General features: G+C 36.8%; 11 protein-coding genes across 11 annotated transcripts, besides 2 other annotated features; 5 read left to right on the forward strand and 6 right to left on the reverse strand.

Annotated features, from left to right (window-relative positions):
- The first annotated feature begins 937 nt into the window (after nucleotides 1-937).
- Nucleotides 938-970: a sequence feature (Short protein (BEWA_034130, AFZ80556.1) was converted to a misc_feature.).
- A 32-nt stretch (nucleotides 971-1002) lies between these two features.
- Nucleotides 1003-1038: a sequence feature (Short protein (BEWA_034130, AFZ80556.1) was converted to a misc_feature.).
- A 342-nt stretch (nucleotides 1039-1380) lies between these two features.
- Nucleotides 1381-3004, reverse strand: BEWA_034140 (signal peptide-containing protein; the record flags this gene model as incomplete). The annotated part of the gene is made up of 3 exons (XM_004830166.1): nucleotides 1381-2648; nucleotides 2687-2882; nucleotides 2918-3004. 3 exons carry the CDS (start codon nucleotides 3002-3004, stop codon nucleotides 1381-1383), a joined length of 1551 nt encoding a protein of 516 aa, XP_004830223.1.
- Nucleotides 3005-3369: 365 nt separating this feature from the next.
- Nucleotides 3370-5050, forward strand: BEWA_034150 (kelch domain containing protein; the record flags this gene model as incomplete). Its single annotated transcript, XM_004830167.1, has 11 exons — nucleotides 3370-3472; nucleotides 3510-3581; nucleotides 3617-3796; nucleotides 3830-3954; nucleotides 3989-4085; nucleotides 4119-4171; nucleotides 4223-4437; nucleotides 4474-4577; nucleotides 4613-4726; nucleotides 4759-4825; nucleotides 4861-5050. 11 exons carry the CDS (start codon nucleotides 3370-3372, stop codon nucleotides 5048-5050), a joined length of 1320 nt encoding a protein of 439 aa, XP_004830224.1.
- A 15-nt stretch (nucleotides 5051-5065) lies between these two features.
- On the reverse strand, nucleotides 5066-7042 carry BEWA_034160 (hypothetical protein; the record flags this gene model as incomplete). The annotated part of the gene is made up of 1 exon (XM_004830168.1): nucleotides 5066-7042. One exon carries the CDS (start codon nucleotides 7040-7042, stop codon nucleotides 5066-5068), a length of 1977 nt encoding a protein of 658 aa, XP_004830225.1.
- Nucleotides 7043-7244: 202 nt separating this feature from the next.
- BEWA_034170 (hypothetical protein) lies at nucleotides 7245-8934 on the forward strand (the record flags this gene model as incomplete). Its single annotated transcript, XM_004830169.1, has 6 exons — nucleotides 7245-7397; nucleotides 7499-7944; nucleotides 7980-8341; nucleotides 8376-8465; nucleotides 8502-8732; nucleotides 8767-8934. The coding sequence occupies exons 2-6, from the start codon at nucleotides 7668-7670 to the stop codon at nucleotides 8932-8934; spliced, it is 1128 nt and encodes a 375-aa protein (XP_004830226.1). The 5' UTR covers nucleotides 7245-7397; nucleotides 7499-7667.
- A 116-nt stretch (nucleotides 8935-9050) lies between these two features.
- Nucleotides 9051-10908, forward strand: BEWA_034180 (hypothetical protein; the record flags this gene model as incomplete). The annotated part of the gene is made up of 1 exon (XM_004830170.1): nucleotides 9051-10908. Exon 1 carries the CDS (start codon nucleotides 9139-9141, stop codon nucleotides 10906-10908), a length of 1770 nt encoding a protein of 589 aa, XP_004830227.1. The 5' UTR covers nucleotides 9051-9138.
- A 199-nt stretch (nucleotides 10909-11107) lies between these two features.
- BEWA_034190 (hypothetical protein) lies at nucleotides 11108-11599 on the reverse strand (the record flags this gene model as incomplete). The annotated part of the gene is made up of 1 exon (XM_004830171.1): nucleotides 11108-11599. One exon carries the CDS (start codon nucleotides 11597-11599, stop codon nucleotides 11108-11110), a length of 492 nt encoding a protein of 163 aa, XP_004830228.1.
- A 141-nt stretch (nucleotides 11600-11740) lies between these two features.
- On the reverse strand, nucleotides 11741-13863 carry BEWA_034200 (hypothetical protein; the record flags this gene model as incomplete). The annotated part of the gene is made up of 12 exons (XM_004830172.1): nucleotides 11741-11807; nucleotides 11841-11972; nucleotides 12005-12109; nucleotides 12144-12452; nucleotides 12517-12655; nucleotides 12689-12771; nucleotides 12806-12861; nucleotides 12896-13333; nucleotides 13370-13446; nucleotides 13483-13591; nucleotides 13631-13747; nucleotides 13786-13863. The coding sequence occupies 12 exons, from the start codon at nucleotides 13861-13863 to the stop codon at nucleotides 11741-11743; spliced, it is 1710 nt and encodes a 569-aa protein (XP_004830229.1).
- A 75-nt stretch (nucleotides 13864-13938) lies between these two features.
- On the reverse strand, nucleotides 13939-15800 carry BEWA_034210 (DEAD box ATP-dependent RNA helicase family member protein; the record flags this gene model as incomplete). Its single annotated transcript, XM_004830173.1, has 11 exons — nucleotides 13939-14008; nucleotides 14046-14161; nucleotides 14196-14433; nucleotides 14469-14650; nucleotides 14690-14878; nucleotides 14914-14999; nucleotides 15037-15151; nucleotides 15186-15285; nucleotides 15324-15482; nucleotides 15522-15582; nucleotides 15626-15800. The coding sequence occupies 11 exons, from the start codon at nucleotides 15798-15800 to the stop codon at nucleotides 13939-13941; spliced, it is 1491 nt and encodes a 496-aa protein (XP_004830230.1).
- Nucleotides 15801-16470: 670 nt separating this feature from the next.
- On the reverse strand, nucleotides 16471-17919 carry BEWA_034220 (hypothetical protein). The gene is made up of 6 exons (XM_004830175.1): nucleotides 17750-17919; nucleotides 17589-17714; nucleotides 17472-17547; nucleotides 17319-17435; nucleotides 17212-17281; nucleotides 16471-17174 (listed from the first exon to the last, which is right to left on the reverse strand). The coding sequence occupies exons 1-6, from the start codon at nucleotides 17899-17901 to the stop codon at nucleotides 17110-17112; spliced, it is 606 nt and encodes a 201-aa protein (XP_004830232.1). The 5' UTR covers nucleotides 17902-17919; the 3' UTR covers nucleotides 16471-17109.
- On the forward strand, nucleotides 16570-17073 carry BEWA_034230 (signal peptide-containing protein; the record flags this gene model as incomplete). The annotated part of the gene is made up of 1 exon (XM_004830174.1): nucleotides 16570-17073. The coding sequence occupies one exon, from the start codon at nucleotides 16570-16572 to the stop codon at nucleotides 17071-17073; it is 504 nt and encodes a 167-aa protein (XP_004830231.1).
- Nucleotides 17920-18051: 132 nt separating the features above from the next.
- BEWA_034240 (hypothetical protein) lies at nucleotides 18052-18904 on the forward strand (the record flags this gene model as incomplete). The annotated part of the gene is made up of 4 exons (XM_004830176.1): nucleotides 18052-18471; nucleotides 18511-18635; nucleotides 18669-18789; nucleotides 18824-18904. The coding sequence occupies 4 exons, from the start codon at nucleotides 18052-18054 to the stop codon at nucleotides 18902-18904; spliced, it is 747 nt and encodes a 248-aa protein (XP_004830233.1).
- Nucleotides 18905-18916: the final 12 nt, after the last annotated feature.

The following is an 18916-nucleotide window of genomic DNA, read 5'->3' on the forward strand; positions in this document are numbered from 1 at the left end:
GCATTTGTGCAGTTCATGCTTAGGGTCCAAAAAGGGTAGAAGATCGGCATCGGGATGAATTTTGAGTTTAAACTCAAAATTTCCACCCTCCTGTTTATTATATTTTCCGTGAAGAAACGTACCATATTTACAACTCTTGCTGTATATTCCATGATTAGATAGGTCTTGAGGTCGATTCTGTACCCTTTTGGTATCTGTTCCTTGACCTCTGGTGCCAATTCCAACTTCATTTGATTAAACTAAACGAGCAGCATCCTTTAGAATATCACGGAAGTGTATGATTGTTTCCGGACTAGGACCTTCTAACCCTATATCTCGTTCGCACAACGGTACTCTTCATTTGGCTAGTATACAACATTACTACCTATAAATTTAAAATAACTCGTACTAGACAAAATTTGGGCCCAATGTGTACCTGAGAAATTTCCTCAAACGACATTCATAAGTATTAAACTTACACACTGCCCTAATGCCGTATATATACCATAAAATCTTGCTTTATTTAATATGTTTGTATTCGTATTGTGAAGGTGTGAGCAAGTCTGACCTCGGTAAGTTTTACACATTTCAAGCATATCCTTCAAACAAATTCCGCAGAAATCCAAGCCCATCTCTTTAAAGGTATAAAGTTCCTACATTGTACAACTGCACGCTTCCGTAGATATCGCATACAATTTAAAATCTGCAAGTAAAGCATTACCTACAACATCGCAAGTGGTAAGTTCCATGTTATTTCTTTACATTCTTCACTTAGATTGAGAGTATACAACGGTACTGGATTTAAATTGATTGAAATGTATAATGTAGCAAGGATGAGGAAGAGTTGAGGAGAATCGATGATGATATTAAAAGGGAAATTCAGGAAGACAAACAGAAGCATGGGAGGTATTTGTCCATATTCTTCACACATTAATGAATAGTTGCCAAGTAGTTTTGTATGAGAGAGATTACTCTTTTGAATGTCCTGAAGGTATGTTATTTTGTTTTGAAAAATGTCTTCAGGATGGTCGCTATGTGAAGATGGCACTTGCTGGTTAGTATTCGTTCATCTCATTTGATGCCAAAAAGGGATGAAGACTATACTGGACCCTGTGAATCTAGACAGTCGTTTAAGTGGTTTGATGTGGAACAAAAACAACGCATAGTTTGTTTAAGCACTTTACATCTTCATATAATATAGGAGAGCCAATGCTGTGCATTCTGGCCTAAAAAGGCCGATACTTCTGGTATTAAAAATGGAAAACGGCTCGGCATGGGTGGATATTTTCTTCATGGAGTGGTACGTTCGCGTTATCATAGTTATTACCGTGCAGATAAATCATACCGATGGTCGTGTGATACCGCCTAGAGATGTTACCAAGACATGAATAATTTACGAGCTTATAAATTTATATTAAGATGTAGCTTTGGTTGTATTCGAAAAGCAGGAGGCATAAGACCAGTACCTGGTTTATTTTCTGCAACATCACGATCATTTGCATATCCGAGGGTTAGCAGTAGCGGTCCCAAGTTATAGTTCAAAAATGCTTGACGGTTTCCATAACCACGCTCTCTTATCATCGCAGTTAGTCCCAACATAAAACTCAAACCTCGGTCTTTTTTACTTTTTTCATAGTTTGATTTCATGCTAGCCTTTTCTTTGGAATACATAGGTGAAGTGTTTGGAAGTTCTGAATGCACTCTAATTATGTTGTCTAGCTTTTGTCTTAAGCTCTTTGTTGCACTCGCTAGTACGCTCTTTGACCACCTTGAAAGCACTGGTTTGGGTACCATATCGTTGATTCTTTTGTTATAATCATCTATGAGTTCATCAACAAGTTTATCGGAGTGATCCGTATTTTTTTTTAATAACGCTTTGCGCAGTTGCGATTTAATTTCTTCCTCTAACAACAAGATCAATTTTAGATAAACATGGTCAGTACTAGATCTAAACCATGTTTTGATGGATTCCAGTTCGCTATTCCGTTTTGAAGCGTCCAAATCATATGTTAGGAGGTAGAAAGAGAGCAGTGAATCAAGAAAGGACGATTCAACATTTTTTCCAAAATCTTGTAGAAAATTACCATTGTAAATGTCCTTTGATAAATCTTTCAGGAGATTTTTATGATGGTGGAATGATTTATAACTTAAATAGTCTACCAATGCACTATATTCCTCCGATTCTTGCGATTTTGTAGACGAAAGAATGGAACGAATTTTATTCGGATCCACTGAATCTGTAAAATTGTGAAAATAGTTGCTAAAATCAATTCCTTCTCTCGAGTTCTTAATGTTAAGAAGACAATATTTCCCAAATGTTTCGGTAATAAATGCCCTAATAGCATCAAAATTTGGCCTTTTAATATTGAATTTTTCAGTTATTGATTCTGTGCTGGGTAAAACGATATATACGCTGCTTTGCGATTTCTTACGGGTATGTTCAATGTTAAAAGACCTTGAAAGTTTTTTAACAAATGCTTTGGTTTGTGGATTTAAGTTTAGCAATCCATCAACTAAATATAGATCATCTGCACTTAGATATAATACAGTACACTTTGAAAGTGCACATATCTTTGCTATTTTATCCTTATAGTCTGTATCTGTATGGATATCACTATCCAGCACTAGGGTATATTTGTCATCATTTTTCAGTTCCCAAAGGTCAAAACCTGCGCCAGTATATATGTGTATATGTGAATAAACTTACGAGGCTTTAGTGGACCACTAATAGTGGATGACAAAGTGTTGTCTAACCCAAAACTTTTTTCTATGGCATATCTCTGTTCCCAGTCCCTTGCTCCGATACATGATATAATGTTACATTGTTTTGATAAGTCAAAGTTCCTTAGTCTAGCACAAAGTTCATTCAATGAACTTCCATGTCTGTTTGTACCAAGTTTATGCTGCGAATAATGTGTTGATTTATGGCTGAACGTACGTTTATTTGAGCTGCATTTCCTTGAGCGAATCTCACTATCAACAATAAAAATATGAGTTTGAAGCTACTGGTAAAACCATATCTCATCCTTCAATATAACGCACGAGTGTTAAAATGACGAGTGGATGGAACATCTATTTATGCTGGAGGGAAATTCAAAGGATAAATGTGACCATTATGTACAAAATCTGTATTTTTGAATGAAATAAATATTTTTGCGGGTGACTGGCGAAGGAATCTCCATTGTGGGACACCAAAGGGCGAATAGAAGAAGATTAGACTAAACAGATTTTTAATTGGAATATTTTAACATGTTATTATAGCATTGATACAAATTAGAATTCTCCTTGATGTGTAATCCATTTTAATCACACACTTTATCATCAAGGGCCTTCCTGCACAATGTCGCGATAAATACACCATGTTCCCCGAGTTTTCATCAAGAATACTAGATGCCAGGCCTGTATCATTTTGCATATGTCTTGGCAGCTCTCCTCTTTACCAGATGTAGCACTGCAAGTCTAGAATGGAGAAGACTAAAATCTCGTTCGGCTGGTTTGTTGTTAATCTTTTGCTCTAATGGTAAACACAGGGGTAACGACTTCTGGCTTCGCAACAGCATCAGATGATAAGACTTGTTATCTATTTGGTGGTAGAATTGGTGGTGAGTTAAAAACAATATTAAATACATTTACGTAGAACTGTACAATAACGACCTATTCACATTCAATGCTAGTACATTTGACTGGGAAATAGTAAGAACTACCGGTAGTATTCCTTGCAGAAGATCAGGACATACCCTTACAAAAATCGGCAAATCCTTGTATCTTATCGGAGGTCAAAATGAAAACGGTACACTTGGAGATATTTACGAATATGGTTAGAATAAGACTGATCTTTAATTTTACTCAGAGATACCAAGTGGAAAATGGAAACCTGTGCGACAATTAAGTCAATCGAAATTCATAAGCAGAAGCGGACATTCTACTTGTACCGATGGTAAAAATCGCATTTTTCTCTTTGGAGGATATAACGACGTATCTATTCATGTTTAAAAATATAATAATGCAGGAGGGAGCCTTCCTAAACGATTTGTACGAAATCAATTTTTCAAAATCTGACGAACGCGATGCAAATACTACAGTAACTTTTAAAATATTAAATGATGGTATGTCGACATTTTGAACTAAAATGCGTGTAGACAAGAGTATATCATTAAATCCATCACCAAGGGAACACTCTTCGTTAACTAATGTTTGTTTGTTGCATAAAATATTCTTTTACCTCTAACTCAAAAATCATCAGATTGAAGGAAAACTTTACTTGTTCGGTGGATACAGCTATGGTTCAAGTTGTAATGATGGGTTGTGGATATTTGATTTGAAGGAAAAAAAATGGAGCAGATCAAATTCGCATTTTACGCCTCCGCCCGGAGAAGGCTATTCCTCTTTTGGAATGGGAAGGTCAATAATGTATTTTGGTGGCTGTGATTTTAGCTTTAATGCAAACCAATGCTACAAGTTTGTTAAATGTCTCCGTATACCATAAATTTATAGCACCGTTTGGAATTATAACACTAGTATCGACCAATGGACAATTATCCCGTCTTCATTAAATAAACCCCTGGGAAGGGCTTTTGGATCACTATTTCTTATAAATGGTAAGGATACTGGCAAATTTATATATATTAAACAGATACAGTATTTTTTTATGGTGGATTAAAGATGGACAAGACGGTGTATAATGACACTTGGGAGCTAACTGGATTTATATCTTGTACAGATCCAGACCACACTTGTCTAGGAAATGGTAATTTGGTTATATCATATAATAAAGTTTAGGGGAGTGCTATGGTTCCTTTTGTAGATGTAATTCTGGATTCTATGGTCACGACTGCCGACTCGAAACGTAATTTCTTTTATTCGCAAATAAACAATATACAGGGTTATCGAAGAGCATATTGTAAATGAAACAAATGTTAAAGATGATGGAGAAAATGTGGAAGTCAAAGAAGATAATGCTGATAATCTTCCAAAACATAAGATGAAACAACCCACACTTTCAACCGGAAAACTCATGATTGCATTAGGATGCTGTTTGCTCGTCTTCACATTTAAAAGATTCATAAAGTGAATTTTAGACTAAATTTTACCCTGTAGATTTCATAATTCTTCTTGTGATAAAATTAGGTATTCCCTTGCTTTCAAAAGTTTTCTTAACGTCGTTTAGAGAGAGTCCACGCCTTGATTCATAACCATCCCCGTTTAGCAAGACCATTCTAAATTTATCAAGAGAAACATTCGTTGGTTTAAGTACCCAGTATTTTTTGAAACCTTTCACTATAGGGATAGCAACCTGCGATAGAAGAGAATCAAAATTACAATTTTCCTCAGAGGTATTAGAATAACCTAATGAATCCAAATAGTCAACGACTTCTTCAGATGTGCACATTGAATTTTTAATAAAACTAACTATGGCAGATTTAATGCAAAAATTTCTAACCATCCGATTCGTGCTAAACTCAGTACCTCCCTTATAGCTTTGCAATATATTTGCCGTTTCTTGAATTCTAGCGTCCCAATACCTTTGATAGTATTCAACAATATTGCGATATCTCTGACAAAATTTTTCATCCCTATCCAACTTTAGAATCCAAATTTTCCCTTGAGGTTTTGCAAATTTGGATAATAAATCATTCATCATGTTTGGAGGCAACTTTGTGGCAATCTGAAACATTTCAGTAGAAAATGATCCCAATGAACTGTTAACTTTAAACATTGGATTCTGGGATATTTTTCTGCTTAACAAGCCAATCATGAGATCCCTACAACATACAAGGTATTTTCTTTCGTTAGGATCACAATCATCTTCGTCTGTATAATTATCAATTGCATATTCTGAGGATAAAATCCAGTTGCCATCGATACTTTTAGCAAATTTCTTCAATAAATCGATTATTGCAATCTCATCCATATCACCACAAATGATATCCCTCTTTAAAGAATAAAAGGAATCAATGTGCCTCTGAGATAGCAGCAATTTCAACTGCATTTCTACGTCCAAGGTACTCATGAACCTCATGTTTGGTGTTAAATGGTGTGTATGTGAATACATTTGTACCTGATTTCCACTCTGAATAGCGGATGAATGTGTCGAAAATGTCAAGTTCAAGCCACCAGAAGGAGTCTGAGAAAATGGCGATTTGTTAGTCTTTGATGAACATATTGAATTAATATACATACTTCTGTCATCCATAAATTTTATGGGATAATCATCATTTGTTGAAAATACATCCAGCAACTCCCTAGATTCAGCTGAATCAGGATAATAAATTCTATTAACATCTTTCCACCTAACATCCTTATTATAAAACAAGTTTGTTAGGTCATCATCTGCTGCAACTACTCCATCAGCAAGTGAGCTAAGTTTTGGTCTCATTTGGATAATCCCTTTTACCGGAAGAACATGTAAAGATCTTTCGAGGCCATGTTCGGTCTCTTTAACATTTAATATTCCAAGACAATCTGTAACGTATTCATTGGTTGCGATGGAGGATTCAAAAGTTAGGGTTTGATTAGTATAACTTTCATTGCTATTAAACAGAGGTGCCAGCTTGGGTGAAGACCTAGTATCAGAACTCATTTGTTTCAAGGACTTTGAGACCCTTTTAAACGTCGCAGATTTATGATTGAATAGATAAGGTGATCCCAAATCATAGTCGAACCTTATCAGTGGACATACAGCATATCTGTTATCCTTATTGACCGAAGATGATCCATAAGATTTCTTGTAACTTATATCATCATTCTTGACTACCTCTCCAACTTGCAGTGACTTCAATGGGAGCCGATCGGAAACGTTCGATTTTGCAAGAGCCGAAATAAACTTACTATCCTCTCCTTCTTCATCAGAATCCGAACATGTAGAAACTTCCAGTGGATATTGTAATATTAGAAGGTTATTAAAGGGTTTACTGCATAATTCCTTGGCAATAGCCACTGTATTTGGTGGTTCGGCCAAATCTGTAATTATATCACTGAATGTTGCATTATTAAGATACACATCGATCTCAAAAATAACGGGATCATCATCTTCTATGTTGGTTATGCTGGAATTTTCCGTCATTTCCAGATTTTATAGGTTTATGCTAATAAAAGGGCCTATTCTTGCCAACTATCGCAACAGATTACACCATTCATAGAAAAGGATAAAATTACACTACATTTAAAACATGTCATCTACTATACCAAGCTATTCGCTATAACGCTGGAGATAATAGTCGTTTTTAACGTACCTATGGGGACAGCAAACTCAAAGTTTTCAAAACAATTTGATATTTTAAGCAACAAATAATCGTTGACTTGTATTTTAATGTTTGTTGTAATCTAATTGAAGGGTCAAGTAGAACAATGTGTCTTTAAGCCCACACCTTGGATCGCAAACTGGTAGTCTCAATCACGTTACCTCTACGAAGTTCCAGGTAATTAAACTGATATATTATGAATTATCTACGTTATAGTTTAATTATTTTGTTTTTTGCTGTATATAACCAACATCTTTTATTATAACACGCATTATTAGACAATAGGATATTGTCGGTGCTTAAGACAAGATTATCTCGCATATTTTGGGTCAAATTGACTAAATTTGATGGATATTCTGCAAAACTTGCCAGAATTTGTACTGTAATAGGATTATAAACCACATATGCCGCCCTTTTTATAAATTATATCACAATTTCACCTTGAAAATGGACACAGGAGCTGATGATTGTTTGGGGGATTTTACCAAATCAATCCTGTCACAGTATGCATCTGGACTTAACCCACCAATTTCAGTTAAGACGAGCCTTGTTAGATCCACTGATCATAATTCCAACAAACGCACTGAAACTGGACCATCGCAATCAGATCATGGATCAGGAAGAATATCATCTTCTGATTCAAATTCAGAAAAAACAAATACAGTTTTAAATAAAATAGAGATATTGTACACTATGTCTTCGAAACTTCAATCTTTATGGGAAGGTTTGTTATTTCATTTTGGATTTATTATTTCATAGGCATTTATCCTGTGGTCGCCACCAACACAAATTATACTAAATACAATTCAAAGCTTAAAAAACCTCCTGTTTGGAAACAAAATAAAAATATAAGTGATGTACAATTGGAATCGATTTCTTCATGGATAGAAACATCATCTAATATCCTTTGCATACTTGCAAAAACTTTAAACGTAAACAGCAAAACTATAACGGAATCCAGTGGATCTGAGATACTGCAAAATACCATTGATGAGGCCTATTCTGATTTCAGCAGTGATATTTCCAAGACTTGGGACGAATCGAATACTTCTCGCGAAAGTGAATCAAAAGACTTGAAGAATGAATATCTCCGGGTTATGAAATTCAACACAAAATTACAGGTACCTAGTCCACAGTTTAATCTATTTCTACCAGTTTGACTATGAACGAATAATTGATAAGCTAAAAAGGGAGAGAGATTCTGCGATGCAGCAAGTCCAAGAAACACACAAGCTTGAAGACGAGGTAGGTACTTACGAGTTAAAAATATTATATTTGTAGATCAAAGGTCTTAAGGGGGAAATTGACAACTTACACTCAAAACTCTCAAATAAAGAGCATGAGATTGAGGAATTGAATAATACCTTACAAACAGCTAATCGAATTCAGTTTCAGATGATGCAGAAGAATGAAGAACTTGTTGCGCAAAATCAAAAGTTGATTATGGATAAAGAGAATTTCATTGATAAGGATATGGCCAAGGAATTAATTAAACAGTACCACGACCATGAGGTTAGAATAAATTATTTAAATCACAATTTTGCAGCGCAATGGAGGGCAGAAGAAGGATATAGTAGATTTATTGAAGCGTATGCTCAGTATTGACGATAAATCTGAGAGTTTGGAAGATACGAAGGATGATAACAAAAGATCTCTTCTCAACGAGTTTATAGATTTTCTAAATGACAATTCGCAACCTGAAGAAGATTCCTAGGGTTGTAAACACATGTGTTTTGTAAAATATTTTGAATTTTGTAAAGTGAATATATTTTAAATTCCAATTTGTTGGTGTATAGCTCTGGCCTGTGTTTATGAGGTACTTCCCTTCTCAGTTTTATTATTTCATCTACTAGAAAATGTTTCTAGTAAGATAACTATTTAAACATATAATGTAGCATAAACATACTTTTAAAACCAAATGATATGTCCGGGGTCCGCTCCACTATCCAGTGGTATATACTTTACGAAGAGACGACGTCTTTCCGAATCATTATTACAATCTAACCATGAAAAATTCGATGCCAATGCAAAGTTTTCGATTCGTGAAAGGATATATCGGAATATAGAGGCGGAACCTTCTCCGGAAGATCTACTTTTTAAGGATTTGGTATCGCTATCATTAGATGGACGTCGCTTTGAGTTTTTTGACGCTTGCAAAGATGAATTGGATGATGACTTAAACGACGGACTAAGATTTTTATCACAACACCTCCTTCTGAATGAAGGGGATAAGAACATTGATGACGAACTTTTTGATCGGAATCAACCGCACTACTCTCATATAACATCGTCTATGGACAAAATCCTGGATTTGTTATATCCGGAAGGGAAATCTCAGGACGATCCAGCTCCTTTGGATATAATCGAGAGGGATATTGGCGCTAGGGACTCTTGCATAGGTCCACTCAGTGTTAACGAAGTTTCTAACCTTATCGCTTTGGCTCTGAAGCTGCAAGAGGCCGAAAAATTTGATGTCGATTTGGAAAAGAGACTGGAAGTATCGGTACAATTATGGAAGAAGACAAACAGGATCCCTAATAGTGTTTCTCCCTCGTTAATCTCGGCATTGTTTGAAAGCAAGGCATATCAATGTTCGCTTTGCGGAATTAGATTTAAAACGCCTGATATAAGGCAGCGTCATATGCTAACTCATGAGAAAGTAAAAAGTGATACCCATTGGTATTCATTAGATGCCTGGATAAATATCGCAAGTAAGGGCGTGTACGGTTATAGTATCACGGCTAGATCTCCCATTACACACGAAACATTCAAAAAATTGTTTAGAGCTTTTTCGTATATGGATGATAAAAATGTCACATGGTTGAGAGATATAATATTTCCAAATGAAGCTAATCTACTGGAAGAAGATATTAATGTTGAAGTATCTGCGATTGGAGAAGAAACTACAGATAATGTCGCAACTGGATCTAAAGCTTTGGACACATTCGCTGGGCCAAATACTTTGTGGTCTTGGGGCACAATGGACGATTGCACCGATTACCCAAAGTTTGAAGATAACGAAGACGGTTATCCAGCAGAAGCTAAAGTCGAAAATGAAATTTTGGACAAAATTTTGAACAACGTAGAATCAAATATACACAACTTTGATTACAAGGCAATAGTTGCCGTTTCCTTTGATGATATGACAAAATACTTCTGCGCTATATGTCAAGACGGATTTAAATGTGAATTTGATACAAAATATAATAGATTCTTATATAACAATACGACACGTATACAATATAATCCTCATTTAATTTCACAGGTATTTGGAAATAAATTTGTGCCATGTGATTACATTTTGTCGATGGCAAATATAGGAAAAATGAATGATCCAGTGGAAATACTAAAAAAGATGGCAGTATTTCAAATCGTCAACTGCAACATAAAATCTTATCGCAATTTAGCGATAACTGATTGGTCATTTAAATATAGCAATGAATTGCTAGACATAGATAGGGTTTCCCAACGAGCAGAAGCCACTAATCAAGAGAAAGAGCAAAGATTTAAGGAGTGGAAGAACCCCCTAAGACCCGGAGGAAAAGATTTGCCAGATTCTATGATATATACACATACAAGTTGTTTGAAACTTGTTATAAATGCACACCTTAGGTATGCAAAGGCAAAAGCCGAAGGGGTACTAGAAGATGCTTATAAAGACAGAATAAATAAGTTAAGCTTATTGTGATTCTTCTGTACTTGGTTTTTTATCAATGACATAGACTGTTGAACCATTTGAAAGTTTTACTGATACATATTTTTCTCCAACTGATGCACTTGCGCCCTTTATGTCGACAGCATTATCCAGTGGCCTCGTAGCCATGCCACGAAATTGCGATGTTCTGACAACAGCAAATGCAGTCCTCCTCAATATTTTCGCTAACATTTTACAATTTTAAAAGATTTTCGAATAGTCCTTTAGGTTTTTTGTCCTCTGAGTTTTCGAGAGATGCGAGTCTTTTATCAAGTTGAATATTCACCTCCTCCTTGATAGAGTCTAGTATCTGTTGTTGCCTAAGGTCTATATTATTCAAGCGTTCTTGCAGCTTAGCTTCCTTTCTAAACTCCTTTCGAACGCTTCTAGCGTATTCTGCAGTTATTAGCGCCGCTGCAATTCCAAATATTACGCACTCTCCCAAAAGTTCGGTACCAATGTTAACCGAACGCTCTTGAGATATAGTAACAGGCTCACAATCACCTACTTCTGAGTTATAAAAGCGCCTTGAGATATATCTGTCGAAGGCAAAGCTCCTATTTCCAAATGCAATGCAAATGTTTCTAAATCCCTCGTTCTCACTCGCGCGTCGTTTCAAGTAATTAGCAAAAGGTTTTGATATCTGTCGAATAAATACACATAGAACTTTATAGGCTGGGAACATTATAATACAAATGGCTTCTCTGGTATGTAGCACCTAGGATGGGATGGGGGTATGGTCACTGTGCTCGATCATCTCCTTCCTCATTCTCATTATCTTCCTCATGCGCCCCCTGTGAGTGCAGTTATTTGACAACTAGTTATCTCACCTTCCGTGGTAAATTTTATATCCATCGACGGTCTTTGGAGCTGTTGTTAGCATAGCAGGCCTCCTGTTGTTATTTTTTCATATTGTACACACTAACCTGAGAAGGTTTATTCCTCTTGGGATATACATCTCTATGATTTTGGGGCCAATTCCACAAAATGATATCCATCCTAGTCCGGAAATGACAAATTCGTCAACAGGCCGTCTTCCAGTGCAATTTACAGCGAATCTGTTCGGTTCAATTTGTTCTATTACTAATACCTGTACTTTGATAGTGGTAAAAGTTTTTCAAAATCTTCCTTGTCATGAGGAGGATACAAACTAGTACCGACCTGATGCTTTAAAATATCCTCTGCAGCCACAGATCTGAATGTAACGATTTATAAACTCGTTTACGCACCTACAAACTTTGATCGTTATTCCACTACTGAAAAAGCACTGGACAATAGTGGAGCTTCCCTGGACTAGGTCCACTCTGGCAAGCCCTCCAACTAGCAGTGATCTTCCAGCCTCAAGTTTTATAGACAGAGGATTTATGGTCTTCATTATAGAGATGGATAATAAGTCTATCGGCCTGTAGAGTAAAGAAGGCACCTGCGATGGTATTGGTATGCCGGGTGTATCAACCAATTTAAATCCTTTAGGTAGTCCAAATTCAATAAATTCCAACGTTGTTCCAGGGATCGCGGAGCGTGTTGTTCCACCAACACTACGCTTCAAATGGAGTGTGCCAATATCTCTGAACGTACATGCAACGTATTTGGTAAACCTACTTGTATTGTATAAAATCCAAAAACCGATTCACAAATGTTGATTTTCCCACGTTTGTTGCGCCTACCACGTAAATGTTCCGAGGATTTCCAGTTTGTAGGTATGCCTTCATTCGATGTTCAAGTACATCGAGTCCAATCCCTAAACACCGCTGATTTCAGCTTCAAATCTCACCTTTAGTACTGGAAACCAATATGACATCCGCAGATTTAGCATTTCCTATCTGCCTTACAAATGATCGTAGCCATCTCTTAATTCTAAAGGACTATAATCAAGATTTTCAGAACGTACTCGGTTGGATCATTGGGTTTTGGTATAACATCGACCTTGTTAGCTACCCAAATTACCTAGAAATAGTCATTATAACATGAATAAACCAACATCCAGGGTGCGATTTCGTAGCGCAATGTAGAGCTCAGGTATAACTGAAGCCTCCAAGTTTGTCAAATCAATAAGAAATATAACTACACTGTCGTTTTTTATGCGAACAGCTAAATCAGTTATAATTTCAGATGACAACTTAAGATTTAGCGATTTTTTAGCATGAGAAGCTTCAACTTCCGTTGGCATTTGTAAAGTCCCTTTATCTTTGGAGGACGAATTTGTAAAAATCCTTTGTGTATCACCTCTTTTTATACCATCTTGTATACCTAGCATTTCTCTGGCTATGTTTTCTCTTTGCACATCAACTTCAGAGGTCATGTCCACACGTTTGTAATACTGTAAAAGCTGATTAAGGCACCAAAAAAGTACCTGAAGTTTGTAACATCTTCTACAAACAACTCTACGTTTCTTAGCAGAAAACCTTCCGGGTTCAGACTTTAAAAATTAGTTAAAATATGTGAAAGAACAAACTCGCATAATCTCGATCCCCTCCGGAACTGTTTCCGCCTCTGCACCTCTAATACTTGGAAGCTTGAGGTTTCCACGTACTGTTTATAGTATAAACATTAGCATAAATAACATACCGCTGGATTCATTTAGAACCTGTGCGTCAACATAACCGGGTTTAGTGGAATCAGTTGTCTGGAATAAAGATCCACAACCTATGCAGCGTTTCGGTAGTGTAATATCCTTCTATATAGAATCTGAAACCACAAAAATATGACAACATACATAAAATGGGTCCGTAGTTATTCCAGGAACAAAAACTTCGTCCACATTTGGAAGACCAAAGTCATTAATGGTTGTTTTTTGCTGTACATTTCTCTGGTTTGGAATACTTCCAAGCCTCTGAGTGTATATGTGTTTGATATTCTAGCTAAACTCACCCTTGAAGAAAACCGAAGGTGTGAAAGATTCCACTTCTTACACCTAGTCAAACAATTATAGAGTAGACTAAGATACATTAGAATATATTAGTAAAAAAGTAATATGAGTTGAATTATCCAGCTCAAACTCAATTATTTGTGATTATAATGGTGTCATACTCTAAAGTTGCGGACCATCTCTTCGATAGCCTCAGGATCACAATCAAGATTCTCAACATTACAGCTGTAATTAGAAATGAAAACACAAAATGGATACTAACTTGTAAAACGTCTTGATTGTGTCAATTAGAGCCATTTCATTTACGGTGATCATGTTAATAGCCATACCACGAACACCAAAACGGCCCGTCCTTCCGATACGATGCAGATATGTTTCCTATGAGTATGAAATGGTGTGAAAATTAACGTACCATGCAAATTGCTTTGGCTGCCGTTGCCCTGGTCCCAGAATAAAGCAGCGGAAGGTCATAATTTACAACAAGGGTAACTTGTGGAACGTCAATACCCCTAGCCAAAACGTCAGTACATATCAGCACCTTTGTTTCCCCGTCTTTGAACTCTGACATAATACGATCTCTGATTTCTGGAGTCATTGAATTCGGACCGGCATTAGGAGCCAAAGTACCGCATAGCAAAGAAACAGCATGACTACGAATTCAAAATTAAAGAGAAAAATCACATACCCATTGTCTCTCATACGTTGCGAGAGCTTAAAGGCTGAATCTTTGGTATTCACAAAAATAACAGATTGTCCAACAATCATACTAGCATAAATTTCACAGAGCTTTTTGAACTTATCCTCGTCGTCATTGCACAACATATATCTCTGGTCAATACAATCCAGTGTGAGTTGCTCTCTTTTGACCTAAAAAAATTACCATGTTACAAACTAGGATGAATATACCTGAATTACATGCGCGTTTGGTGCGATCCTTGTAGCAAATTCATAGACGGAATCTGAAAAGGTAGCTGAGAATAACACAATTTGCACAGGTTGTCTAAACATCCTGCGTATCTGCACAACTTGAGGTCCCATATTGTTTTCTTGATTAATCAATTCATCGGCTTCATCCAAGACAAACATAGTTATGTACTACAAATGTAATATTGGTAAATATCTGATATTACCATAGTATTTATAATACGCTTTTGAAAAAATTCCTTTGTTTTACCAGGGGTACCAACATATAGCTGATATCTATTTGTCTCATCATCTGCATTAAAATAGTAACAATTCGAATATAAACATACATGGTTGACACTGAGGTACTCCCAAAAAGGTTTTTATCTGGGTGAATTGTCCCAATTTTTGTATAACTTGCAAATTCTGAGTAGCCAACTCGCGAGTTGGACAGAGACAGATAGCCTATACAGGTTGATAAGACCGCAAAAACGCAAACCTGAATGTACGGGACATTCAAATCCACTTTTGAAAGCATCGCAAGGGAGAATGTCGCAGTTTTACCCGATCCATTCTTTGCTTGTGCAATGATATTACGTCTGCAATGATACAAATAACACGAGGATGCGAAACTTACGTGCTTCCAAGCATAAGTGGAAGCGCGCATTGCTGTATACGGGATGGCTTCGCAAAACCAACATGTTGAAGCGCTCTTAGTAAATCAGGAGACAATGCTAGTTGAGACCATTGCAGATCAGAATCAGTATGCTCAACTCCATCAAGATGTATTGTATCCCTAAGTGATTTATGAATTTTAATAAACTTATAAACGTACTTTACTTCATCCAGTGTAAAATACTTCGGCTTAACGGCATCCTTTGCAGTAAACGGCGATTCTAAAGGTAAAATATTGAAGGTTTTTATAGCTAAAGGTCGTACCTATACCAATGTCTAAATTTTTCTGACGTTCAGCATGAACATTACCCAGTGAATCAGAAGCAGGGTTGTTTTGCGGTGTTTCATTACTCTTTCCTAGAACACTGGAAAATATCTTACGTAATTCCGCATTTTCCTCCTTTGCTAAAAACTCTGTAAACACAGATTCCTTATCCATGTCTTAATCGTGCGTTATTACAAATCTGGTAGGACTCTAGTCTAGCAAGTTTCTACTGGACTCAGGGGAAGGTCGTGGAACCATAGATAATAGGGCTGGCAGGCTCAAGTCTATCACCAGGAATTTGAACGATATATTTTGAAATCTAGACGTTCAAGATATGTATCTGCGAAGCTCTGGGCTGATTGGTAGCTTCCACCTTGGCATCAAACCGCTACAGGGGGCGAGCTAGGCGGAACAGTCGAGTTATAGATGTATAACACGAGTCTCTTTCCCTTCAAGGAATATGATGGAAAGGGATACAAGTGGTTAGGGACTTTGAAACCGGATGCAAACAAGTGCTATGGCTCTCTGTATATATACATCCACTCACGTACCATGAAAAGGCGTATCTGTGATTAATTATGAATATATTCATGTAAATAATCGGATGTGTGCGCACTTGTCTATGTCTTGTCGGATTTTTACGGGAAAACGGGCAACAAGGGAAGAGGTGCCAAGACAAACGGAGTACTCCTAAAGAGCTTCAGCTAAATGTGCGGGAGGAATTCAATTGCAACGATTTAGTAAGACATAATCGCTCGCAGAAATTTCGCAGCAAACCGCAAAATTTAAGGCAAATTTCTGCAAATCCCCACTGCCTTATTCGGCAACAAACTAGCAGGAATGAGGTTACAATAAATTGTTCTACAGATAAAAAATTGTTCCAAATTGTTAAAATTGCAACTCAGTCGCTAATAGCTATCTAAATTTGTTTTTGTGCACCAAAATGGTTTCTTCAATTACAGCTTTAACTTCTCTAATTTCATTCATAGCTGCAACCATGGTTGCCTGCGATGGAAAATGTGGTGAGGGTGATCTCAAGACACTAGGAATGGTAAAAGTTGATGGAGATGAGGCTCAACTTAAGGCTTTGTTCAAAACCACTGCTATTATGAGTCATGTAGGTCAACACTTTGGCAAGAAAGCCGGAGATCAAAGTGTCGATCTCTATTCCAAGTATCTTGGTCAGTTGCTTGGTCAATTTGGTGTCCAAGGTGTTGATGCAGGATGTGTCAGTTGCTTTGCGGAAAGTGTCAAGTGCAGTGTTAAGAATTGTAAGGTTGCCTGCATGAATGATAGTTGCGCTGCTGGATGTGTAAAGTGTTTTGAGAAGAATTGTAAGCCAGCTCTATCCGATTGTGTTGGTGGAGTTGATCTTGATACTCACTGCCGTGATAAGACTAATTTCAAAAAGTTTAAACTCAGCCAGACTCCAAAGGGTCCCGAGTAAAACGCATTGGCCAATCTTTTCTAGTGAACATGTGTTTTAAAACTTCGATTCCATCAAATTAGTGAACTTGTTGTGTAAGGATATGAATTTTTCGCGTTTATCTGAACCTCAAGTGAAATGTAGAAGGTTGTACATTACCTTGTGAACAATATATGCAGTTATAGAGGTTGAGAAATCCTCCCAAAAAGATAATAGTTGACAGTACAAGCTAAAGACGTTGTATGGTGGAATTTTGCAGTATTTACCGGTGGGAAATTAAACATAGTAAGCTTGAATAATATGTTTAGAGCCCATAGAGTGGGCCAGATGTATAGAACTACCCAGAAATATTGTGTTTCTGTCTTATTCAAGAATACTTCTTCCTGTATATTTACATGTATTAGGTTATATCCACAAACTTTTATGCGCTTGTTGATAGCGGTGTATGCACCGTTGTCTTTTATGTGATAGTACCAAGCTATCCCTGCGATAGTCCTAACACATTTGTCAGTTGTGACTGTAAGATTATGACTTACGTGGAAGTGTAATTTTTAACCGCCCAGAAATCTACGAAAACCAAAAGCGAGATGAGGGCAAAGACAATTATGAAATCCGGAATTATTCCGGTAAACAGTCCGATTATATAAGGAAATATGATGTATCTGTAGATATTGTCTGAGTCTTGTTTCAAACAAACGATGCGAGAATGGCCAGTTTAAACATGATGTGAACGAGGCATGAGATTGGATGTGATAGCATACGAATGTTTGTTATAATATTGCTGTATATCTCAGGGCCTGTATTAAACCCTGTACTGTCTCCCAAAGAACCGGAAGGAGGATCGTCCATTTTAAATAAATACTACACTACAGACTCGCGCTTACACATACACCATAACCCTTTTGTTGCCAGGGCAGACTATAGTTTCAAAGATGGTGATTTCATAATTTATACTTTATCGCTTATTTCAAGTATGGAATCTATGCCCTGCAGTAACATATGTACCTATCCATTGTAACCGGCAGTTTGGTAACTTTAATCCTAACAAACACAAACGTCTCGGTTTCTTTTATTATAAAGGATTATAAAGGACTTGGTGGCTCGTATCTGAACGGTTTCTCTGATGCTAATAACCACTCAAAGAAAGGGTTTTTCCATAGCCGATGGATTCCTGCGGAAAGAAGTGCCAAGCTGCGTCCCTTGTATCTTTCGGATGACTCTGAAGAAATTTCAAGTGAAGTAGATCATGTTTTTGAGAATATACGTGACATACATGAGTTGATTGGACCATATATAACAAAAGATGGTAAAATCATCAACAAGAAGCGTAAGTTGTATTCTATCGGTGATTTATCTCACGTTGATGACATGTTCATCGGGAAATTTCGTGTGGAATGGACAGTAAGGGGCGTAAAAGAGGTATGTCGGCTGCACAGTAATGTGGACATAATTTTATAGAAATTGCAATTCCGTCACAGAGATACAAAATCTCCTCCATTAAAATCAAACAGATTTAATTTTTCCGGAATTGGTGGATTCATACTCAAACTTTGGTTAGACGGACATAACGGCTCCAAAGATAAGTAAGTCTGCTTACACTGTAAACACATTCTCAGACATATCGCAATAAGCCTCTTACAAGAAGAACACTGGGCCAGTTTAGATTCACCGATATGTATTTTTGCTGGAAACATCGTTAGAGGACCCTTTTACTACAGATCTCCAGACTATGTAAAAGTTTGTTTTCATAAAATAAATACATGGCTTACAGTACTCCGCTTCCCTTTGTCGCCTTGAAGAAGCATTAGAAGACAACACTTTACGAGTTGGTGTAATGATTGCAGAACGTTAACTTTTATGCTAC

The sequence above is a fragment of the Theileria equi genome, chromosome 1 (genome assembly GCF_000342415.1).
Source record: "Theileria equi strain WA chromosome 1, complete sequence".
Lineage (NCBI taxonomy): Eukaryota > Apicomplexa > Aconoidasida > Piroplasmida > Theileriidae > Theileria > Theileria equi.

Bases quoted from the DNA above. Each gene is read 5' to 3' on its own strand.
- BEWA_034220 (XM_004830175.1), bottom strand. From the start codon at position 17,901: ATGGACGATCCTCCTTCCGGTTCTTTGGGAGACAGTACAGGGTTTAAT. The intron at 17,282-17,318 runs GTAAATACTGCA...CAACGTCTTTAG, and splicing joins CTATGTTTAATTTCCCACCG to CTTGTACTGTCAACTATTAT. The intron at 17,175-17,211 runs GTAATGTACAAC...CTTGAGGTTCAG, and splicing joins CTGCATATATTGTTCACAAG to ATAAACGCGAAAAATTCATA.